Below are 26107 nucleotides of genomic sequence, written 5' to 3'. Positions count from 1 at the left end.
TAGCTCAGCGACAGGTCTTGAGTTTAATCCCAGGGTCCTTCTGCGGATCTCAGGTAGAGAAGGTCTCTCCGCAGGAGACCCCAGAGTGGGGAGGGGCAACCATTGTTCTGAAAAGGAAAAGCTTCCATGGGGCTCCCTGATTGTGGAACGCTCTCCCCAGACAGGCTCACCTGGCACCACCATTACATGTCCTTAGGTGGCAGGCAAAAACATTCCGCTTTATCCAGGCCTATGGATATTAAATAATCTGTGGCCTGTAAAACTTTGGGGGAAGAGGACTGTTATTATGATGATAATTTTACTTATAGGCTGTCTGTCGGTATGCTTACTATTACGTTTTTATTACCGGTATTATAATTATTTTGATGTTTTTAAATGTGTTTCTAATTTTGTACACCGCCCTGGAATCCTTTGATAAAGGGCGGTATATACCCTGTTTCTCATATTTTAAGACATACCCATAAAATAAGCCATAGCAGGATTTTTAAGCATTCAAGGAATATAAGACATACCCCGAAAATAAGACATAGTGATAGGTGCAGCAGCAATGCCGGCCGCGGCAGGAGGAGAAGGAAAAAAATAAGACATCCCTTGAAAATAAGCCATATTGTGTTTTTTTGAGGAAAAAATAAATATAAGACATGTCTTATAATATGAGAAACACGGTAAATTGAATAAACAACAACAGTCTGTTGGCTGGAGCCAAAAGTGGGTGGGACATTTTTTTTTGCCACTCCTTCTCTCTCTCTCTCTCTCTCTCTCTCTCTCTCTCTCTCTCTCTCTCTCTCTCTCTCTCTCTCTCTCTCTCATACTCCTCCTGTTTTTACCAGTCAGTCTGTTACCCACATAATTTTCTCTTTCTTTCCAAAGTTGCCCACCTGTGCCCCATAGCCTTTGTGCCCAATGGCCTGATGCAATACAATGAAGTTCCATTTATTCTCTCTGATGTTTTGGGTGATGAAATTTGGGACACCTTCCATACAAAGAAAGTCTAAAACATTTGGGCTTGGGGGGGCCTTTTCCCTTATGGAGAATATAATTTAAAGTGGGTGGGAACATGAAAGAGGTGTATAAAACTTCTGAAAGGCATGGATTTGATGTGGATACAAATCAGTATCTCACTCTTTAGAATTTGGAGTCACCCAGTGAAGCTGATTTGGACACGCAAGAGGAGATCTTCTGTTTAGGATGGAACATCTTCTTTCACAATGCTTCATCAGCTTATGGAATCACTGCCACAAAATGGGGATTTGGAGGTCGATAACATAGATGCCCCCCCTTTTTAAAGAGAGATAAAAGGATTGAACAATTTTGCAGTATCTTTTTCATTAGAACCGCCTTCTTGAGGGGCAGTATCAAAGGCTGAGGACAAGTAACAGAGAGAGAGGTGATGGCTCTCTTGCTTGCAAGTTTCACAAAGGCACCAGGCAGGGCTAGACAGACCCTACATCTGCCCCAGAAAAGCAGCTCTTGCATTCTTACATTGGAAGTTGTCTATTTGGAACAAGCTGTTCCAAGAAGGTAGCTTTGCTCTCTAGACTTAGGTTTAGAGATGAGCTGTGATCATAGTTACAGCCAAGGCCTGCCACTTCTGACAATCTGCGAGGTTTGTTTGTCTCTTCATTTAAGCCCACCCATGACATTCCTTGCTGCACACGTCGGGCGCCTCAGTATTTAAAAATAGAAATAACAATAACACTTGCAGGCATATTCTCTCTCTCTCTCTCTTTCTTCTTTTCTTCCAGCCTTGACTGCAGCCGAAAGAGGCAGATTAGTTTATAGAAAGCACCCGTAGCCAAGACACACTGAAGATGTGCACCTAATGAGATCACTGAAGAAATAAGTACAGAAAGGGAGCAAAGGAAGAATCTTCCACTCCCTGGAAGCTGCTGTGGCCTCACCAAATTTATAGACCAGAACCGGGAGAAAGGTGAAGAATGCCATGTACACAGGGGCAGGCATTTGAGATCTACTAGTAGAAATCTGGGTAACTTTCAGTAGATTGCCCAAGGTTTCTGACTCCCAATTGTTTAGCAAGAGCACCAACGAAGCCTCCTCCTTCCTAAATTATGCTGCAGAAATGAATAAAGCTTAAGGCAGTGCTTTTTTTTTTCTTAAAAAATGTTTAGGGGTACTCTCATTTTGACTCGAGAAAACCACCATTTTATAGTTCAAATCAGGAAAAATAAATGCAGTAAATGGACAAAAGTACAAAGATTCACAAAATGTTTAGGGGTATGCGTACCCCTGCATCGTCCCCCTCCTGAAATGGGTAGATTTTGTGTAGAAGGCCTGTGAATGTGAACTTCTGTTCAGCTCTGGCACTCGAAACGAATTTCTGGGTCACATTCACACTGTATATTTGAAGCACTTCTATGCCACTTTAATGTTCATGGTTTCCCCCCCAAAGAATCACGGGAATTGTGGTTCGTTATGGGTGCCAAGAGTTGCTAGGAAACATTTTGTATGGCAAAATCTGCTGAGGCAGCCCCTGGAACATCCCCCATTTGCACAGGTGGTGTAATTTTCTGCAGCTGGTCAAGGGGAGACCTCCCTACAGGGACTGGTCCATAAACCAGTATAAATTTGTGATGTATTCATGCCCTGTGTAAATATTCTGTTTGGCATTATTGGAGCAGCGTGGAATGAAGAGTGCGGCTGATCTTCATTCATTTTGTTCAATGTAGTTAAAATGGTAAAGGGTAGCTTTTATCCACTCAAGGCAAAACAGGGAAATCTACAGAGGTGCTGAGACTACTGAAAACAGCCCCACTCTCTTGGCCTCTCCTCATGCTCAAAAATATCATTGTTTATTTCACCAAAGAGCTAGTGCTAAATCAAGGGTCGTTAAGGGGGAAACCCAGTGAAGAGAATCCTATTTGCTGTGCGTCAGAGGTGCATATTTTAGAGGTTTGCAATATCTTTGCAAATGGTAATTCTCTCTAGGATGATCTTCAAATAAAGCAAACAAATTTTTGCAGCTTGTTTGGCTGAGAGGGTAGCAGGGTTCCAGCTGATTTATTAATTGCTTCAGAGAAAGGACATTTCATTTTAAAAGGGAGAATAATACTGCTTTTCAAATGTATACGTGTGAATTAATCTGCACAGCCTCCTGGACTAAAGCGGGGACGGGACGGGACAGCTCAAACAAGCTAAAGAAATGAATCCTGGAAATGTTTGGGAATTGTGGCCAACAGTGAAGGTTGCCATAACTTTTGTTTGGTTTGCAAATGCCCTCTGCTGCTCACTGCCTCTTTGCCCCCAAGGCTGACTTCTGAGACACACTCCAAAACTCCAAGGTAGTTTTGCCCCTCTTTTAAAAACTAGTTCATTTCTCTTAAGTACGGCAAAGGATGAATACAGTATATAAAATGGAGAAATGCACATGTGATACATAAACAATAGTGTAAAGTGGAGGAAACAACAACTCAGACAGCATTCAGCTTGTATATCTGTCTGTCATGTGAACTGCAAAGCTGGGTTTCAAACAAACACTGATTTCTCTTTAAAGTATTACAACTCTATTCCATCTGTAAAAGCCTTGGGCGTGAGATATTGGGAAGAGCTGCACAGGCTCCAATGAAATGAACAGACTTGTGTGTGTCAATGGGATTACTGTATGTGGGAACATTTCCAGACAGACTTTTACTATCTGAATAGTGGGGAACCTGCAGCTAGTTTTAAGTGACTTCCTGGACCTGGTGAAAGCTCCTTCTTTCCCCCTCTTCGCCATGCTGCTTCCATGCGTCTCTGCTTCTCTTTCCCCCAGTCTACTTGCTTTTGTTTTCTGGTTTTGAGAATGTGCTGCCGTGAACTTTGGAACTATATGCTGTTCCCTCCCTTTTACGCAAAGGGGGGGGGGAGATTCAGAGCACCCACTCCTGGTTTAGAAGAACTCAAAGTTTGTTGTTTCAGCAGAACTCAGTACATGGCGGTTTTGTTCAAACCACGGATTGCTAACAAACCAGGTTACACCAAATTCTGGCTTGGGTTTGAGCAAACCATGGTTTGGACTAAATAACAAACCACAGCTTCTTCTAAACCAGGAATAAAATTCTGGTTTTATTCAGATCTCCTTCCATTGTACATACTATATAGTCCTAAGGTTCATCAGGACACCTCTTTTTCATAACAATTATAGAATCATGGAGTTGGGAGGGATGAGAGAGTCATCTAGTCATGTAGTCCTCCAATAGAGGAATCTACCCCGCTGTCCTCAAGAAACCATGGTTTAGTGTTACGCCCTTTTGTGAGGGAAGAGAAGCCCACCTTTCACTGCAGAAGCTGACAGGGCTCATATGAATCAGTAGGAAGGAATGCTTATCAGGGTTGGGAATCTTTTAGCGTTTTCAGCTCATCTTGGCTGCTTCTGCTGAACACCACACCATAGGTTTAGAGCTAGTGGTCACATTCCATGCTTATGCCCTCTTGTGTGCTGCCACAGTGCTTAGGAACCATAAGCCCATTTCATTCACTTAGGAGCCACAATGAAGCTTCCTTCAGTGGACAGGAGGACTTTTGTACTGGGTGCAAAACTACAGAGCAGGGACAGTCAATGTGGTGCAGTCTAGATAGTGTTGGACTACAACTCCCATCGTCCCTGGTTGCAGCAGCTGATGGGAGTTGGGAGTCCAGCAACATCTGGAGGGCAGCACATTGGCTACTCCTAGCATAGAGACCATGGGTACCTCCCCCCTAAAAAAAAATCCCAAGGAAATTGCATTTCCCTCTAAACTCTCTGGTTTTGGCATGCAGTATATTTCATTTTGTCCATTTCCAATTCCCTTTTAAAATTACATTTTGGCTGACTGCCGTGCACATTACATAATCAAACTGCAAAGTCTTTTAACCCTGATAATAAAAGCAGTAGCAGCAGCAGCAGCAGTCCCTCTTTGCTAATATGCCCTGCCCTTTCAGACGATGGCCGTGGGCAGCAGTTATTTTGCATCACTAAGCTCAGTTAGCTGATGGAACAAAGAACCTCTTGGGTTTGTGATAATTTTTTAAGTAAATTGCATCTATTTTAAATCCTGACAGGAGGGGGAGGGAGCAGGATAACAGGTGTTTGTGTGAAAGATTACTGCCTAATTTGTAAGGTTGTCACATTCAGACACTTTGAAGCAGATATTTCATGGATGGAATTGTGTGGGGAAAGTTTACTGGTGTGGTTACTTTTCCACGCAATCTGCACGCTCCATCTGCATCCTTAAAATCAAATATTGCAGATGAGATGTGGGATCTGGCTAGGGTGAAATAACTAACACTAACAGCCCAACCAGGCCTTTGCCAATCTTAGTTTCCCATCTGTAAAATGGGAGTACCAGTGACTTCACAAAGTCTCCACAAAGTCAAGGCTAGATGTACTGTTAGACGAGGTGATTTGGTATGATCTTGGCAGCAGATTTTGGAGTATCATCATTACAGCACAGCAAACTATTATTATATTTTTACTGTTGGGTGTGGACTCTCTCCCTCTCCCTCTCCTGAGGTATCAAATGTTGTGTGTTGGCCCAGCATGAGATACATTACATGGTTGCAAAGCACCACTGATGTTTTAAAACAAAGATGCATAAATGATAAACAGATAAATCATTGCTATTCTTCTTGCCGAGACTGAATTAAGTATTATGAGTTGTATCCAATGCTGTCTGTGTGCAAGTGGAACAGACGGTGATGACGTGAATACCTTCCTTTCCTCCCCTTCCTCCATGGTCTCTTGGGCACCTTTAAAATCTGCTCCAGAGGGTTGGGGAAACCTTTGGAGATCTTTGGGGTGCCTGCGAGAGGGAGGAGAGGAAGTTCAATTCTGCAAGTGGACTTCCGCTGGTGCAACGCTGTATTCTCAGTCGGGCAGCAGGTGATGTGATATTACGGGAGAGGCACACAGGAATGCAGACCTGACTATCTCGTAGCTACACCAGTGGCCCCCATTTCCCAGACCAGGAATCCTAGAATCCTAGAGTTGGAAGGGACCCCCCGAGGGTCATTTAGTCCAGCCCCCTTGCAATGCAGGAATCTCGACTAAAACATCCGTGGTTTTGCCTTGTATCTTCTGACTCCAGCTCTGTCTGCTTGTGGCCTTAACAGTTGTAATTTGTGTGTTTGTTGGCTTGTGTGTGTGTGTGAGTGGGTACTGAATAGAACAAGAGTGTGTGAATTGTGGGGAAATGGACAACAATATGGCTATTTCTCTGATCATGTTTTGTACCTGTCTGGGAGGAAAAACATGGATACTGTCTTTCTGAATGGATATCTTGCATCTGAAACCCAGGCTTTGCGGGAGCCCACTAAGGACTTAAGACCATGGAAGGAACATATCAAATAACAATAAAACACACACGAATGAAAGGTGTCAATGGAAGAAGAAATGAGACGCACAGGGAAAATGCAGCAGTACTAATGTTCAAATCAGAACCAATTATAAATTTTATTTTTTTTCTGTGCCTCAGTGTACCATTTATCACAATCAGTGTACTCACTGCCTCTCCGTTACTGTGCACAATACACGCAAATAAAAATGAAGGAAAACAAACAAACAAGATGAAATGAAATAATTTTACACAAACACAGCCATAATAATATTAATTATTATTATTATTATTATAATCCCTGAACAACCCCAATCGTTGCTTAATTTTCTCCCCTCCCCCACCCACCCACCCCAACAAACAAATCAAATGAAACCAAACAGGAAAAAGAAATCCTCAAAAGTGAAGAAATTTTCTTTACGGGGTTGGGGGAGGGAAATATTATTCACTCCATTTTAAAAAGAAAAACTCACAACAGGACAACTGAAGCATTCCACAGACTGGGCAAAAGCCTAGGCTAACCTCTGTCCCTTTTACCATGTGATGCGGATGGAAAGTTCATTCACAAGACTTCAACTGGCCCAGAAGAAGCTACTAAAGATTTGACCAGCAGTGGTTTATTTCTGCAATCACAAATAATGAAGGATAGGCGCAGGGACGTGTTTTGTGTGCACAGGGCTTCTCCTTCATTTCAACAGACAACAAAATGTGCATGTAAAGCTTGCCTCTCCCCCCTCCCCCACCTAAAATGGACAGGAAACTCTTGAGCATGGCTCTGGGCCGTTCCATACCTCTCAATCATTACACTGGCAAAATAACACGGATTTGAATGAATCTGGAGGCTACAGTCTAGTAAGAAATCTGCTAATACAAAGAGAGAACCCTCTTCCCCCTGCAACTTTTTCCTTCCAACATCCTCCATTCAGTCATTACAGGGTTAATGATACAATTAGATTTTCTTCTGACATTTAACAAATGATCCTATAGCAGTTGATGATCTGGTCCAGCTAAGGTGCATGGACACAGTTTCCTGTGGCTTTACAAGATGGAGGTGCTATCTGCCCCCTCCTGCGAATGGATACACCCAACCATATCGCTCCCTGCATGTGATTATTATTATTTTTTTTTGGGGGGGGAGGAATCACTCCATGTGTCACAGTGTGAGAGAAGAGCAGTTGTTTAGGTCAATCTATAGAGGAAATAATGTGGCTCTAAGGACACTCCCTGATACTGCCATTAGATGAATGGAAGAAAGACTAGGGCTTGGGTTTGGGGGCATGGCTTGCAAATTCCACCACCTTCCTTTTGTCCCCCAAGCAACATCACTCAAATCAGAAGGCCATGCACACACTCCAGAGCCACAGCTGTTATGCTTTGCACATAAGGTTGCAGCCTCTGGCATGTCTGATGCAAGACCCCATAGAAACACTTCCACTGGCAGTAGACAGAACTGAGCTTGATGGACCAACAACCTCACTCCTAAGCATGAACCACTGCTTTAGGAGATAAAAAGTGTGAATGAATTTGCCTTCCCTCCGGTTGGCAGCTGCTCGCCACCCTGAAAACCATCCTCCTACCGGTAGCTCTCTCCGGAAGGCACACCGACTGCACTTAAGGAAGTGTTTGCATGGGTCTTTTTTAATTTTATTAAATTCCACAAGAGCACACCCACTAGCTTTCATGTGGCATGGGAAGGTACACACACTGTGTTCACTATCTGCCAAAAAGATTGACCGTTTTCCTGTTCCCCTGTAAACAGACTTTGCTTAAGAGGAGGGCAGCATTGGTGATGACATCCAGCACATCTCCACCAAGTGGACTTTCTTGTTCTGTTAGGGTGGGAAAGCTGACTTATTTCAGCAGGGTCTGTCTCCCTAATCTCCCCTTTTCTGCTGTGTCAATTCAGTTGCTTCCTTGAACAGCTCCCCTCGCCCAGCCCTGGGTACCCTTTTTCGTCTTCACTCAAGTAGTTCCAAGCTGCTACAGTCAGAATTCTCTCTCCCCACCACTCCTGCATTTTCTCCATTTACAGAGCAAGTAACATTGGCCCATGACTGCCGAGCAGCCCCCTTCATTTCTATTTTTGGATCTCCTGATGTGTAGAGCTGATCCTTCCCTACAACCATCACAGGGTTTTGGTTCCCTCTAGCCATGCCTTGAAGGTCCTTCCATGCTACCCTGGTGGTATCTTAAGACTGGCTGACTTCCCTTGTTCTGATCTTTTTCTAATGGCTTGTTCCTTCCATGAGCACCAGAGCTTGGAGACAGGGTGGGGATCTGATAAATGAGAAAGGTGTGGGGTGAAGAAAGGTGGACGGGGAGAGATGGAAAAAACAAACAACCCAGCAACAAAGCAAGCACCCGCTGTACCTGAGCGCTGGATGATGGCATTTCCAAAGCAAAAGCTGTTTCAGTACCTCTCTGTGCAATTGTACAAGGACTGAGTATATAGCTCACAATGAACAACTAATAAATAGCAGGAGTCCTACTTCTAATTCCCAGGGACAAAATGCATCCACTGCTGGACAATGCAAGATTTGCCACTTTTCCTAGCTAGGACAATGAAGATCGGTGGGTAGTGGAATGTTTAGCATCCATTGGAGGGGACTAAATTTGACTGCATCTGCAAGGTGCCCCTTCATGAAGACTGGACCAGGGGACAGGTTTTCAAAGTGCTGAAGCCAAAGGTGCCAAAGGGTTGGCACATCAGGTACTTAAAGACAGAAACAAACACAGCATAAATATATTGGGGAGGGGAAACTGACACTTGAAGAAAAACTCAAGGATATTCTGCTTACGTAGGGCTCGATATGGCTACTCATACTTAGCGTGAGCAATGCTAAGACCCACTTAGTTCATACAGACTAGATGCAAAGCAGGTTCTACACATCTGTAACTCAGTGACGTAGAGCCTATGCTTTGTATGCCGAAAGTCCCAGGTTCAATCCATGGACTCTTGAGTTAAAAATGGTAGGTAGCTGGAAGAGGCCTCTGCCAGAGACCTTGGGGAGTCACTGCCAGTCAGAGTAGACAGTACTGTGCTAGATGGGCCATTGGCCTGACTCAGTATAAGCAGGTTCCTATGTTCAAGTTCATCCTAAGCTTGGCTGGCAGGTAAGATCCCATTCTAGAATGGCCTAAGACTCTGCGCAAATTTTCCCTTTTAAAACACACGCATTTCCACACATCTCTTGGTTATTGCTTCTTAGGACACTTATGCAGAGCAAAGGACTGCCAGCTATTTACCTTCCTCTCGTCCTGTTTGTTAAAAAATGAAAGGAAAAGTGTGGAAAGAAAGAGAGAAAACCACATACTTGCATCTTCAGTGCTCAATTGGCATCGCTGAGCAGACTACCACCGCTATTCAATGCTATATTACAGATTATGGTTTGCTTCTTTCATGCAAAGTGTTACAGCAAGTACCATGAAAGCATTCCCAAAGAGGAGCATGAAAAGGAGCAGAGCAGCAAAGAGTGGCAGCAGGGTGGGAAAGGGCACAGGAGGTAAGTGAAACAAATCTGACGAGGTACGTCAGAGCGAGAACAAAAAAAGCGAAGCAGGAGTTGGACATTAGGGCTTTGGGCATGTGTCTGTAAATTCCACAGTTTCGGAGCAAATGGAGTGCTGGTCAAAGGCTGTCTAAGAAGATCGTTTTTCTTTTAAAGGAGGGACTGGATGCACCAATCATAAATACAGTTCCAAAAGAAAAGAAAAAAAATGGGAAAAGAGACTTGTGTGGTTGTTTTCAACGTAAGGTACTCTTAATAGCTGGGCAGCAAAGGAGGAAGAATAATTTTAAAAAAACCACCAAAAAACCAACCACACCCCAAAACAGCATGGAGGCTAGAAAGCCCCCGGACCGTGTATGTCACTCCACACTCACATGTTTTCTTTGAGGGCGATGATTCGGCTCATTCTTGAGTTATGAAGAAGGCAACAAAGATATCGGTAAGAAAGTCAAGAACTCCCCTTGGAAAGTCATCCACTCAATACGATATAGCTGAACCTGGCCTTCTGCCATTCCAATCAAGGCCCTCCCCCCCCATTGCAATCGGATCAATCCTCATCTAGGGGAGGAGAAGGGGGGAATAGGAAGTAACTCCATCGTGATCTCGTAGGTTGAGTTGCAAAGATGACCCTGCATCTGTGCCTCCGTTTCTATGACGCTGCCCCTGGTGGAGAGTCCTGCAGGTTCCAAACTCCTACCGCAAAGCTACATTCCATCAGTAGATAAGTGAACATGGCAAAATGTCTTTTCTTCCTCAGTTCAATAATATTAGATCTATATCTATATACCTATCTCTTTCTTTCTCTCTCTCTGTATATATAGATACATTATAGATGCTCTCTCCAATAGTTCTTTTAGAAGCCCTGTATGTGGCAGTAGGCTTCCAGAGATGAGAATAATATGTACAAGAGCCAGAGGAGCACAAAGAGGCTTGAGGTCAGAATCTTGGCAGTCCGTGGCCCGCCCAGCTCACCTCCAATCTCCGGTCTCCGCCGGTAGAGGAGCACACCAACACTGATAAAAGCAAATATAGTGAAGAGGGTGACGGAGAACGCCAGGGTGCCTGGTTGAACTTCAAATGGCCTGCCGTTGGCTGCATGATAGATGGCAGCGATGGACCAGGCGACACCAATCCCCAGGAAAACATTCACTGCGTTGCTCCCGGTGACGTTGCCTATGGAAGCGTCTGCGTATTGATCCTGCGTGGCTGCCACCTTGCTGGCAAACGTATCTGCGGAGTGAAGAGAAACACCGTTGTTAATCTTGCACCTGTTTGCCACTCCAAGGGGCTTGGTGGCGGCATCTTGGGGCAAAGTGGGAGGCAACTTGCTTAGCAAGGCATTGGCTATGCCATTTGCGGGGTGAACCAGTCTTTGCAACTTGCCTTGTCACATAATATACGCCGATAGGCTTCTGGGATACACTCTCAGCTTTGTTCCTCCTCATTTTCACAGAATACAGCCTCCTCTACTTTGCTCTTTAATTTCCCAACCACCTTCATAGCAAGTACAGGGTTAATTCACTAACAACATATATATAGAGATAGAATGATAGAACTGTCGAGTTGGAGCCCTCTAGTCCAACACGCTGCAAAGCAGGAATCTCAACACGCCATCCCCCATCTAATTTGAAACCATCTGTACTCTGCTTAGCTTTGCAAATGCGCTAGCAGTCTTATTGCATGCGTATCTCCAGTGCCCTCCAGCATGCCCATGGTTAATTCACATACCAGCTTAACTCAGCGATCAATTTAAACATGAAACCAAAGTTAACCTGCAGGAAAGCTTAGTTGCTAAGCACCCAGTCTTAGGTGAAAAACAGAGATCCTCTCAGAGTAAGAACCTCAGACTGCAAGCCTAAAGTAGCCAGGTTCAGGCATAAGGGGGTATTATCTAAAAATGGAATATGCGCAGCCCTATTCTGTGGTATAAGAATAGGTCACCGAAAGCTGCTGGAAAGTTTGAATACATTCTTATTTGCATGTTCTCTCTCACCTTCTAGATCCCATCCAAAGATGATTTGCCTTTCAAAAGCCACAGGAGTCTATGAGAGAGTTTGGTTTTAAGCAATTTTAAATACAGATATTTAAGTGACCTGCACTCTTGCTTCTCTCTTCTCTTATAATAACCAGAGGAAAGGCGATGGAGAGCAGATGAAAAAGATAAACGGCACCTTCAGTTTACAGATTTATTCCACGCAAGTTTCCCCTTCCAAGGTTACGAGGGGTGACCCATGGTGCAGGCACCCACTTTTTCTAAAAAACCGACTTTCTACTCTGCGCCTGGTAAGGGTAGTACCCTGCAAAGGATGCTTTACAAACCAGTTGCTAGCCTTGGGGGACATACTGATAACCATGGTTAACACAACGAAATTCCCACGTGGCCGTGATTCCAAAATCAATTCCAAGCCATGGTTTCTAGCACAAGTGACCCATGGTTAACGTGGGTTTTGTCAGTAATAATAACCATTAACATGTGTAGAAGCAACTCACACTTGCCTATGATCGACTCATGCACATGGCGCCATATAAAAAATAAATAATTCAATTCAAACCCCAGAGCCGGAAGGGGCTGTTAGTGAGTCCACAAATAAAGGTTTAAAAAGCTTCCCCCCCCTAAAAAAAACCCCTTATGGGTTCCAAAATGGCAGGTGGGAGCTCTCACTACTACTGCGCTATCCTGCTCAATAGCTGTTGGGCAGGAGGAGGAAGCTGTATTGCAGAGGGTTTGGCCGCACCGTTCCCTGCCCTTTCTGGAAATCTGGAAGCAAATGTATTGTATAAAAGAAAAAGAGCATGGAGAGCAGGTGAAAAGAGGTGCTTAAAGAGTGCTCCCCACTTTACGTGATTTTACTTATGCATGTGGGGCTCCAGGATATAACCCCCTGCATAAGTGGGGTGTTGCCTGTATAGCATTTTACATTCATTATTGGGTTGCAGTCTTTACCAACAGCCTTGTAAGTCAGTCTCATTATCCTCTCTATTGCAGATGAATAGGTTGACCCTGAGAGAAAGCCTGAGCTCTCATGGCAGAGAAGAGGATTTAAACCAACCAGGTACTTTCTTATTCATAGCTCTGTCCTTAGACACTACATCACACCAGCTCACATGTAACCTGAAGCCATACTTAACACCTGCAAAGGAAGAGAGGAGGGATGTTGACTCTACAAATGGGGAAAGAAGGGCAGGGCAAAAGGAAGCAGCCTCTTTCCTGAGGCTGGTTGCTACTTTGCAAACCATAGTTTAGAGGGGCACAGAATTCCATTGCTTTGAGTTGCATTTAATTACTACTACTACTACTACTACTACTACCGGTACTACTACTAAGTCTACACTGAGACTCCTTCTCTGCACTTTAAACCAGGGTTGGTTATTTTCCACCTATCCCACTATTTTATCTTTCCGAGCCATCTGTTGACTTTGTGGTACTCCAGCAACAAATAAATATCCATTTCATTAGAGGAGGAAAAGTGTCATTTAAAACCCACCCAAGGAACATACGTCAATATTTTTAGGAAGGTTTGGGGGTGATCAAAGAGGATGCAGCAAACTGTTCAAGAAAGTGATTACTTAATGCACTTAAGCACTCCCAGGTCAACCTAGGTAAAAGGGAGATAAAGAATAGCTCATGGAAAAAAATAGTGGTTGTTTAAAATTTCTTTCCTTCTCCCCCCCCCCGCCCCCAAACTGCTCCCCGCCAGCACAAGAAGTTTTAGAAACATGTTCTTCCCATGGAGTTTCGAATGCAGAATTATGAAATCCCAGCTGGCAGCTAAGCTCTTCTTTCCCAGGGAAAGAAAAGGCCAAATAAATATAGCAAGAAAGTTAATTTACAGTGAAATTCAAAAGCTGCTTTTACCCATAAAAATAGCACACTGGAAATTTCTATAATTGCTGTAGGAAAGAAGAAAAAAGGCAATCTCGCCACACTTTTGTCTCAGCAGCACCCCAACAACTTAATAATTATGCTTCATAATTGATGTCAGAATTACTCGGCTCCTCTGTGGCTATTGATGTGGCAGCCACAGGAATTTCTGACAGACACTCCATCGCAGAGTCAGGGCCACTGCCCCATGGGCTATTTTTCAGACACAGGAGAGGGTGATTTTATGGATCATTTATGCACCTGGAAAAAACCAGAAGATTGAACCTGCATTCCTATACACCTGGGACTTAAGACGCATTGAACTGAGCAATAGACCTGTATAGGATGGCACTGTAAGCTCGCCTCTTGCAATGCTCACGAAAGACACCCACCGTTGGGCTTCGTTTGACCTCTAGTAAAAAAAAGGGGTGTAGGTGGCAAGAACAGCCCTTGCCATTTCAACTTGAAAAATGCTATAAAAGAGTTGCTCTCTGATAGTCATTGAAAACTAATGTTGTGCAGCCGTGGCTCACTTAGGGTGCTTCTATACACATACCTTCCCCCTTGCACTGTCCAGATGATGCCATCAAAATGCCATATGATGTCATCAAAATCCATATGATGTCACCAAAATGCCACCCTGTACCTTTTTAAAAAATATTTAATCCAGATTTCCTTTTAACATGGAAAATCAGTTAGTGTACTTCTACGGGAGCCTCAAAGCAGATGCTGGCAGATGCTGGCAGATTGCCATGAAATTGGGATAGCAGAATTTTTTAAATGTTTGATGTCTCCATGTGTTTTTATATTATGTTGGAAGCCGCTCAGAGTGGCTGTGGTTTGTCAATCAGATGGGCGGGGTATAAGTAATAAATCATTATTGTAGTAGTAGTCGTTGGTCTTATTCTCCAGACAACTGAAGGTCTTTTTCAGTCTTTTTCTAGCCTCTCCCTCACAAGTTGTTATTTTTTATTTTTTGGTGGTAGGGTATCATAAAGTTTTACTCTCTACCACAAAATGTGTGTGTGTGTGTGGGGGGGGGAGAATTATGAGATACCAGCAAATGCTGAATGGCACCATAGATTTAGAATCATAGAATTGTGGATTTGGAAGGGACCCTGAGGGTCATCTAGTCCAACCCATATGCAGCTGTCCCATACAGGGATCTAACCTGCAATCTTGGAGTTATAAGCGCCACACTCTAACCAACTGAGGCCTTAAAAAAATTGAAAAGAATAAGGTGATTACGCAGTAAAGGGCAGATTTGGAAGCCCTCATATATAAGCAGAACTAGTGTGAAGGTTCATTAACACTTTTTTTGTGGTGAGCGGGTTGTTATGTGCGTGGTGATATTTGGGTCTCCATCACCACATTCCGACTTTTATTTGCTCCTCGCCTGAGTGCAACCTAGCCATTTTGGGTTGTATCTTAGTTTCAACTCAAAGCAGACCCCTTGAAATTAATGCACCTATGTTAGCCATGACCATCAATTTCAGTGGGTCAACTCTTGAGTAGGTCTAACATTAGCTAGGGCTACCCTTTGTTTCTGGCAACCCAAATGTTGTACACCTATTGTACACCAATTGCTGCATGCTGTTGGAATGTCAACAACCAAGTTCTTTCAGGATTTCAACATGTGTCGGGGATTACCCTGGAGCATAGCTGCCAAGTTATCCCTTTTTTAAAGGGATTTTCCCTTATGCTGAATAGGCTTCCTCGCGAGAAAAGGGAAAACTTGGCAGCTATGCCCTGGAGATTGCACTGGAGTACATAAGCAGAGAATGTCAGTATAGCTACATATCAAGTCTTGTGCAGGACTTCTGTATTAACTTTTAAAAAACAAAAACAAACCCAAATCAAAATGGATATGGATGTTGTAAGCACAAACCACTATTTTGCTGAAGCATGCTGGGTAGAGCCCAGTAAATGGCTCTTTTGCCTATTTCTTGTGATTATTATTTTTAAGCTGCATGCGCACAGGTACAAAAAGATCTCTGCACATTCAGAGTGACGGAACGGGACAAGTGTTTAACAAAATTGATGGGATGGGGGAATGGAGTTGTGTTTTATGGATGGATCCAACTGTAATAAACATTTCTGTAAAATTGTAGAGTTGCAAAGCTTATGAAAAAGTGTGCATGCACACGAAAGTGCATGCACACGAAGAAGTGTGCATGCACACGAAAGCTCATACCAAAATAAAAACTTAGTTGGTCTTTAAGGTGCTACTGAAGGAATTTTTTTTATTTTACTTCGATCCAGACCAACACGGCTACCTACCTGTAACCAGAACTTATGAAAAAGAAAATTCATTTAAAATTCAAAGGACAAAACATCTGCCAGAGAAATCTGCTGTATAATTTAGCCACTCTGTTGGCACCTTACCCCAGTGAGTAAGGAGATACGTTGAAGCATATATCCCCAAATCCTGGCCTTATTCTCTCACCGCTCCAGCCCCAAGTATGGGATAATGTACTTTATGTAGTCAGTTGCACTCTTCTTTATATCATTTAATGGGATATTCAATATATTTTAAAAGTCATGGGTTTTTTTGTTATAAAAAATGGTAATGAACATTATTTACACATGATTTAAGCACCACCTCATTATTCATTGAGGTCAGTGGAATTAAATTATGTCATAAAATGTTATTGCAATCTGCCAAGGAATCCAGTCTCTGAAACGGGAACTTGATAATATATTATATTCACTTTGCTGTTGCACTTGAATGACTCATAGGGATAGTTCAATTACTTGGCTTATTAATGTGTTCCACTCCAAGATCAGCATGGCTGTTTCAACGTAATGAGATGCCTATAAGTTCGTTTGCCAAAAACTAGGTGCCATCAATGCAACTGGGGCTGGGCTTGCAACTTACAGCACAGTCCTGTGCATGGTAGCTCAGAACCCCACTCCTTCTAGAGTGCCCTGGAGGAGCAGATGACTGGTTGCCTAGCTAGAACCCTGAACAGGTGCTCTCTTGCTATGGGGTGATTATACATGGCAACATTTAAGGTTTCTGGTTGATTTTAAATGTCCCTTTCTACTGGCAGTAAAACAAAAGTAAAGGTATAATTACAAACCGGTGCAGACAGAGGAAGGAGGAGTGGATATTTATATTGTAAACCGCCTTGGGTCATGGACTAGTTGGATGCAGAGGAATGGGAGGAGAAACCAGCTGAGGAACCCCTAGGGGAAGAAAACTACCAGCCTGGTGGCACAATGAAGAGGGAGAAGACTGGGGAAAGGAGGTGCCAGAAGCTGAGGAGGTAATGGGACTTAGGGAGCAGAGAAAGTCTGTGGTAGAAAGACATCCAGAATCAGGTGCAGAAGCTGGATCAGGTGAGGGAGAAGACGGAGGCCAAGAGGCAGAGACATGAGTCGGGCTGGTGAAGAGCCACAGGTGTCTCCCCCTCCTGCTGCAACAAGTTCTCCTACCCTCTTGTTTCCCGGAACCAGAAGAGGTATGAAGATGGTGGAGGAGAGATTGGTGATACACAGGCACAGCCTCCGGTTGCTTGGGGACTTAGGCAGCTGTGGGGGAGGTGGGGAACCTTCAATCTGAGCAACTGCTTCATGGGGGCAAGGCCTACTGGAGATGAGTTGCTGTGCTCATTAGGCCTGACACTCCTGTGCCAATTCTGCTTTTGCTAATGAAGAGTTAACTTCAACTTGAAACAGTGTGATTTACACCCTGTGATCCTTAGATGAAGGGCGATAATAAGTGAAATGAATGAATAAATATTCAACAAAGAAAAAGAATGGTTAAAGTGTTTGTCCCTTGTTAAACTGATTAATTTGCTAAGCGCCATGATGCTGATATGGCACTTCTCTGCTCAAAGCCCAGTCCGTTAGAATTAGGCAGGCAGATGGAATCTTGCTATGGTGGCGTATCAGGGATGGGGAACCTGTGATGTCGCAAAAGCTGCTGGACTCCATCTCCCATCAGCCCCAACCAGCATTGGCTGGGGCCAAATAGGATGTGAACTGTAGCCAACAATATCTTGAGGGCCACAGGTTCCCTATCCCAATGAGGTTACCTAAGGTCGTTGTTGTAAGGATTAAAGAGCTAATATTTACTGAACCACTTGGAACATTTCAAATTGCTATATCATATGCAGGCATTATTACAGTGCGGATTTACGCTACAGAAATAAGCAGCAATTAATAAATGAGGCTACGTTGCAAATTTGGTATAATAATAATAATATAATAATAATAATAATAATAATAATAATAATAATAATAATAATTTATTATTTATACCCCGCCCATCTGGCCGGGTTCCCCCAGCCACTCTGGGCGGCTTCCAACAAAACAGAAATTCTAAAATACAGAAATCCATCAAACATTAAAATACAGAAATCCATCAAACATTAAAAGCTTCCCTAAACAGGGCTGCCTTGAGATGCCTTCTAAAGGTCTGGTAGTTGTTGTTCTCTTTGACCTCTAGTGGGAGGGCATTCCACAGGGTGGGTGCCACTACCAAGAAGGCCCTCTGCCTGGTTCCCTGTAACTTAGCTTCTCGTAGTGAGGGAACCGCCAGAAGGCCCTCGGAGCTGGACCTCAGTGTCCGGGCAGAACGATGGGGGTGGAGACGCTCCTTCAGGTATACCGGACCGAGGCCGTTTAGGGCTTTAAAGGTCAGCACCAACACTTTGAATTGTGCTCGGAAACGTACTGTAAAGTGTCATTTATTAATGGTATGCTTTCACAGAGAATGGGGATGGTTATAGATGCCTGTTCAAGAATTAAGCTGTCATTTTCATTGTAGAAAAGATTATTGTCAGGCTGATCATTTATAATCTGCATATTTTCTCAGGATAAGTGATGACTGCTTGGCGGCGGGGGGTGGCGGCGGCTGGAAATCCCCTTGGTTTAGCTTTTCATTGCAAGTTACTTGATTTTGATGCTGCGCTGCGCATTTGCAATGCAGTTAAATGTCACCATTGCGCTGCAGAGTGGCCCTCTTCCCTTCTGTAAGCGCCTCAGCCCTTAACAGGCTTACAGAAGTGTAAGTAACTTTTAGAGACTGTGACAAGTTTCATAACGAGTTTGCTCTTTCAAAGTAACGTGAACCGACGTTGCACCAACAGAAAAGGGAGCTTTCTATTTCGATAGTCATTAAAACAGAGTTTCATTAGCTGTTCCTGCAGCAAAAGACAGCCCCCGATGCTAAATGCCACTCTGTTTTCAGGAACTGTGTATGAACATGCTAGAAAGTAGCTGTTATATTCAGAAATGAAAGGTTGGCTGAAGCTGCTTTGAAGTGGGGGAAAAAAAGGCTTTACATGTTTGGGGATGCTAGGGGAACACACACACACACACACACACACACACACACACACACACACACACACATCTTGCTTCCAGCATATGAGAGATGCATGATAGATGGCATGAGATATTTTTGGAAGAACTGTTCCTGAAAACAACCCAGCCATGAAACCTTTCCCTCAGACTGAATGACCTCTCAGTTCTCATGCAAATACAGTTTTATATAATAGATCCACAGGTCAGAGCTAGGATGGATTGGAGGGTTAGAGAAATGCTAACAAAGTCACCTCCTCTTTGTCCTAGCACAGCCCCAGAACCCATAGATTTTGCAGAGCAGGTCCATCCCTCTTAGACAACACTTTCCAAGTGTTTCAAAGCAGGTCACATGCATTAGCCTGGTGCTCCTCACAATGTCCCTGCAACGGAGGTCAGTATTGTTATGCTCTTCACAGTGCAAAAGTGTGTGTAGCTTAGCATCCAGATCACCGGACAGAGCTGGCTGGGGCTGATGGGAATTGGAGTCCATCAGCCCCTGGAGGTGAATGCCTTAGTGGCAAGCTAAGGGCTGCAGTGTGTGTCCTTCAACACTGCTTGAAAAAAAATACTAAGCCCAAAACTACATGGGAAGAGCCATTGCCATGCTAACTGGAACAGGGACAGAGCTGGCTTGGGAATTAGCTACATCCTGGACTCCTTCCTTGACATATGATGTTACAGATCGGTGCAGTGCTGGCAGCCCAGTGGGCAGAGGTAATTCATATCAGATGGAACCAGTAATGGGCAAATGTTTCTTAAAATCTCTACTGTACTGAGAACGACTATTCTCGTTTACTTGCTCTTTGCAGATCACTGCATGACTTCATGGACACCACATGGGAAAAGACTTTCAAAAGTTTTTGCATTAAAACTCAGCCTCTAAATTTGCCCTTTACTGCTAGGGCACACTGGTATATGTGCCATGCGTGCATGGAGAACCACATACAGGGTGGAAGAAGGTTGTTTTGTTTGAAGTGTCTACTGCACTTGCTGCTGCTGGTGGAAGCAACACTTGAGAGAGGGAGTATAGCTCAGCAGCAGAGCACATGCTTCAAAGGTGGGCGGTCCCAGGGTCAAACCACGGTGGCTCCCCTTAACAGGGTCATGTAACAGTGGATGGGAAAGATCCGTCTCTGCTTGAGACCCTGGAGCATCCGAAAGAACAAGCAGCCGATGCAGATAATTCTGTGTTATATGAACAAAGAATTTGGACCTGGAATAAAACAAGCTTCAGCTCATACTGGAAGACGCACGCTGCTCTTCAGCCTAGATTTAAAGTGGGAAGTGGGTTACCTCTTTAGCATATGGGGCGACAGCTTAAGAACCACTGTCACTGTCAACGGTGCCCAGCGTAAAAGACTTAGGCCCCTGGGGATTTTTTCCAGCATGCAGCCAACATATTTTGCATATAGCTCCCTTGTATGTGATGGGTTTCAGCACACGTGGCTGATGGATAAGAGCTGTTCTGACAGCAGCACTATTGCACTGCTCTCGCTCATATAAATGGGGCTTTAATAGGAGAACCTCTGGTGCCTTGCTTATCTGGCTTTGCGGGCATCAAATTTTGTCCTCGCTCCTTCCCCCGTGTGATAAGGCAGTGGGTTCCATGCTGGCTGGGGCTGATGGGAGCTGGAGTTCAGCAACAACTAGAGGGCCACAGACTCCTCATCTCTGTCTTTGGTTATGCACTCATCGAATATATATTTGGAGAAAAGCAACACCCGAAACACAGCAATTATTTCAAACTCTTATGAGGACTCTTCCATTAGATTCTTGGGTTAATAATGTAAGTATCTGGTTGGCAGAAAATATTTACCATAGGACTCTTGCTCAAGAACATTTTGTTTTGTTTTGTTTAATGCCTTTAATTGTTCTCTGACCCGATTATTTCCCCTGATTTCTTGTATAAGGTTTTAATACGCAGCTTAAAATTTGACCCATGTGCTCCAAACAGGGGTACAAGCGGGTGCAAACAATACATAAGGTTAATTCACTGCTCTCCTCTGCAACTGATTAACTGAGCTTCATCTGAATCATCAGGAGTCTCTTGTCTGTATATGGGCCAAACGACTCGTGACACTAAATGCGTTGTTTAATTAATGGCTTTGAAAATACAAACGGCAGTATTTGGGCGCCCTGATCAGAACTGGGTCTGTGGGGAGCAGGGAATAGTAGTTTAAGCTTCCACCCAATCCTGACAAAAACCAATCTGCCCCAAGCTGCTCTGTGCACAGAGGGAAGCTCTTATTGGTAGCAGGGGGCAAGAAGGTTAATTCTCTCCTTACTACCCTTCTGATTTGGCTCCCCAGAACCTACTGGAGAGCCAGTGTGGTGTAGTGGTTAAGAGCGGTAGACACGTAATCTGGGGAACCGGGTTCGCGTCTCCGCTCCTCCACATGCAGCTGCTGGGTGATCATGGGCTAGTCACACTTCTTTGAAGTCTCTCAGCCCCACTCACCTCACAGAGTGTTTGTTGTGGGGGAGGAAGGGAAAGGAGAATGTTAGCCGCTTTGAGCCTCCTTCCGGTAGTGATAAAGCGGGATATCAAATCCAAACTCTTCTTCTACTGCTATGTGCATTTTTACAAAATGACTCATAGAACAAGTAACAAGCTCCTTACAATTTAACTAAGGATACTTAGAAGTAAACGGACTAAGGTTGCAAGCAGCCCATTACATATTCTAGAATAACCTGCTTGGTTCTCAAATAATTGTTTTGGAAATAAATGGGTTGATAATTGTTAACTAAATCTCCCTCCTACAATCTGTGTTACAAATTGCATAGACACACAGTCCAGATGGAAAATCCTGGACTGTTGCCAGGTCTCTTGGGATCCCCCCCCACACACAGCCGAGTACGATGGCATGAAAAACATTGGCAAGGCACGGAATTATTGTGACTATATTTGCATTTATGGTTTTTGGTGTTGTTTCTTTTTTTTCTTTTTACCTGGCACTGAAGTCCCCAATGCAACGAACACAACTGCAGTCACAGAATCCTTCAGCCCAATGGTACAGCCAAAATGGGACGCCAAGTCCCCGATGAACGCCGTCAGAAGGCCGATCATTAAGATGGACACAACAAAACAAGCCCAACCATTCCAGTAGTCCGTAGGGGGGACAAAGGCAAAAAGGACCTTCCAGAAGACGGTCAGAAAGTGCATCACATAGTCAAAGCAGGAGGGCAGCTTCTCTTCCCCACATTCGTCGTCGTCGTCGTCCTCTCCTGGAAAAATGAGCAACAACGCGGGAAGAGAGAGGCATCAGTGAAAAACTGGCTTTTCTAGTCACTTGCAGCTGGTGTATACTAAATTGATGCTGGATGCTCCCCAGATAGCAGCCTTCCCCAACCTGGTCCCTGTGGACTACAACTCCCAGCTGGCCATGGTGGTTGGGGGTGATGGGAGTTGTAGTTGAAAGCACCTGGATGCTGCTAAATACCATGGTGGGAAAAGGTGCCAGAGGTACCAACTGGAGTGGACAGAACTGGCTTAGACAGAGCAATGATATGAGTCCACATAAGGTGGTTTTATAGATTCATATGCTTTATTATTATTTCTGCCCGTGGCGCTTATGGCATGAACCACTTTGGTTGATGGTGCGACCGGATTTCCAAATGGCACACTGCCTCATTACCCACAGCGCACACCTGGTCCTTCCCAAAGCTGCTGGTACACAAAAATCCACATGTTGTTGTTGTAATGAAGCAGACAAATAAGGTGGTTTCTTTGCATTGTGTTCACTGTCCATCACCTCAACATTTCACAGAATCAGGATAATTATGATTATGTTTAAAAGAAGAGGTTGTGCAGAGGCACATATGCAAGGCCGGTTTTTCAAACAGGGCTGTCAATCCACAAGATACATTCTTTTAACTCATTAACTGAATATATATATCAATATTTACATATTAACCACAGCCTTACCATAGGTGCCTTTTTAACAAACTGAAGGAAAGTAGCATGCAGCCTAATAAACAAAAGTTATCGCTCATGGTTACAAGGAAAGGCCATCTTTAATATTTTAATTTTCAGTTCATATTGCATAAAGCATGGCTTTAACTCACAACGCACAGATGAAAATTGTGCCCTCGTGATCAGTCATCTAATGCTTTATCTCTATTTATTTTTCCTATGCTTTGCATGATTTTGTACACCTCTATTCCCCCGCTTCACTTGAAATCACAGGTCAAAGTAAACCATAGTTAATGGCATACCATAAATGTGTGCTCATGTTTCGCTCCTCCCCACTAACATATAGTGGGAACAAACAATGATTCCTAGTTTAGCATTACATCCCAAACAGGGATTGTTGTATGTTTTGCTCCAATAAACTAGGATCAAGAACAAACCTTGACTGTAGACTGTGGTTTCTTGGAGCAAAAAAAACAACCCATGATGAATAAAGCAAAACTAGGAATCATAGTTTGTTTCTCTGCAGCACTGGCAGGTAATAGTGAAGTGGGCATAATGGGCTCTTGCACAGTAAACCATGGTTTATGATTTTCACTGTGATTTTTGAATGTGGCCATTTCCAGGGTTTTCAATTTAATTTTTCTTAATAACGATTGGTACTGTTTTATTAAACGACCCATCAACAATGAGAAAACCACACATGCAATGGAAACATAAAGTAGCACACACCCCACGCTGTCACACACCTTCCAAGCAAAAAAATTTCCCCACCCCCAGTTAACCAGCCTACCACCTGAAATTGTAAAGAAAAGAGGTAAAAGAAGTAAGAACAGAATAGGAGCAATAAGAGGAGAGAGAGAGAAGAACAAAACACACAAACACGTTACTCACTCTTCTTGCGTGGTTCTGCAGAGGAGCAATAGGCAAAATTCAACTGTTAAATATCCCAAAGAGTTTTAAAAGTTCCATTAAATTCATTGCATTTCTCAGCACTGTCCCAATTAGAAACACATCTTTCTTTCCCTTGCTGGTTGGTGTAGCAGAACATGAACCCAGTTAGAGATGGATGGACCTGTCAATTACGGTTTCTTTCAGTCTCTCTGCTTTCCTCTCTTAAGTTCAGTTTGACCCGTTTCTGCACCAATTTGCATATTTTTAAAAGAGCCCTCATGAAAATCTGTCAGCATTTTAGTATTTTTTCTCTTTGAATGGACACATTTTGTATGCAATTTTGTCTCATATATATACTTTTTTTGTAAGCAATTTTCCTTAATGCAATGCATTTTTTAATATTATTTTCATTGAGACATGCATTGTTACTCACACTTTCCTCTAATATACATTTTTTTTAATGGAAGTGCTCTGATTGACAGATATTTCTGTTCATGTATTGTTTTAGGAAGTCTGAATTGTGCATTGAAAATGTGAGCTGAACAGAGTGTCCCCCTCATCCCTAGACCCAACACACTGGTTTTATTAAAAAGTGTGCCAATGAATAAGGTGTGGGGAATCGCAGTTAAATATAACTATCAAGCTTAGGGCTAGTTAAGGCATGAAGTGGTTAAGACCATAGGACTATATTGCTAGACTCAGGTCACTCCCCCCCTCACCACCGGTGAAGAAGTCGGTTAACACGTCTGGGCTTGACTGCTTCAAGCCCAGACCATCTGCTCAGAAGTATTACTCTGTATTTTGTAACCCTGTGTTTTCTTGCTGCTGCATAGAATAACACATGGATCTGACCTTTGGAGTTTGCAGGTAAAGCATTTTAGACTTACTAATGGTGTGATCTGTTCACTTCGAGAGGGGAAGTGCTGTAAGCGAACTAAACAGGGTATTTAAAGGGTCTAACAACCTCTATTCCCATACTTCATTGTCACACGTTTTGTGACTTTTAAACTCTGCTGGGGCTCTCTTACTGGAGAGTGTGTTTAGCCTTGTGGTTTGGATCTAGGGGTCCAGCCAATTCTTTTATTAATTACCCCACACAGGTGATATATATCTATTTCCCACCCTCACCCCCATAATGTTCCTGCTCTGAGAACTGGTGATTATGGGAGGAGAACTTGGGGATGAGCAACAGCAATCAGTGCTGTACCCATAGCTGCCAAGTTATCCCTTTTTTAAAGGGATTTTCCATTATGCTGAATAGGCTTCCTCGCGAGAAAAGGGAAAACTTGGCAGCTATGGCTGTACCCTTTAACTTCTGTGTCAAATGTGCAGAATCACACTGCCCCACTCCATTGAGCTTAACTCTGGAGAGGAAAGGTAATGTTGGACTGATTGTAATGAAGATGCTTCCAGAGTCAGCCTCACTGCTTAAAAAAATATTACACAAACCTTACACCTTTATGGGCAAACTACATGTGACTGTGGAGAAGCTTGTCTTTTTAAATGCAGAAATGCCCCAGGGAATGGGGGTCCTCGCATGACCGAAGAGCAAAAGACTGCATAGGGTGCGGGGGTGGGATGTCTCTCCGACCCCATGAGCACCTCTTCCCAAACACTCCCATGTAATTTTCTTCCAGCTGACCTCACTTTGCTATTGTTCTCTGCAAGTTGCTATATTTCCTTTTTTGCCCCGCATAATTTCTGAAATGTCCAGATAGCATCTTAAAAAGCAGAGACATCACCTTGCCGACAGAGGTCCGTATAGTTAAAGCTATGGTTTTCCCAGTAGTGATGTATGGAAGTGAGAGCTGGACCATAAAGAAGGCTGATCGCCGAAGAATTGATGCTTTTGAATTATGGTGCTGGAGGAGACTCTTGAGAGTCCCATGGACTGCTAGAAGATCAAACCTATCCATTCTTAAGGAAATCAGCCCTGAGTGCTCACTGGAAGGACAGATCCTGAAGCTGAGGCTCCAATACTTTGGCCACCTCATGAGAAGAGAAGAATCCTTGGAAAAGACCCTGATGTTGGGAAAGATTGAGGGAACTAGGAGAAGGGGACGACAGAGGATGAGATGGTTGGACAGTGTTCTCGAAGCTACGAACATGAGTTTGACCAAACTGCGGGAGGCAGTGGAAGACAGGAGTGCCTGGCATGCTCTGGTCCAAGAGTCGGACACAACTAAACAACAACAACAATGTCTGAAAATGTGGCTTCGCAGAGTGGTCATTCTGTCCTTGAACCAATGACTATTTCTCCAGCCTCTCTGCCTGACCCACAAGGCCACCTGTTACAGAACATTTTGGTTTT

General features: G+C 43.7%; 1 protein-coding gene across 7 annotated transcripts in view; it reads right to left on the bottom strand.

Annotated features, from left to right (window-relative positions):
* Positions 1-736: 736 nt before the first annotated feature.
* Positions 737-26107, bottom strand: part of SLC8A1 (solute carrier family 8 member A1) — a 297760-nt gene continuing 272389 nt past the window's right edge. For all 7 annotated transcript variants that reach the window (XM_035111007.2, XM_035111006.2, XM_060273067.1 and 4 more), the window contains 2 exons: positions 21942-22217; positions 737-11047 (listed from right to left, as the gene is read on the bottom strand). In XM_035111007.2, the coding sequence (XP_034966898.1) occupies positions 10671-11047; positions 21942-22217 (653 nt within the window). In that variant the 3' untranslated portion in view covers positions 737-10670. The remainder of the gene's footprint in view (positions 11048-21941; positions 22218-26107) is intronic.

Source organism: Zootoca vivipara, chromosome 3 (genome assembly GCF_963506605.1).
Source record: "Zootoca vivipara chromosome 3, rZooViv1.1, whole genome shotgun sequence".
Classification (NCBI taxonomy): domain Eukaryota; kingdom Metazoa; phylum Chordata; class Lepidosauria; order Squamata; family Lacertidae; genus Zootoca; species Zootoca vivipara.
Note: the sequence above shows the minus strand (reverse complement) of the source record. Positions and strands in the feature narration are given on the sequence as shown.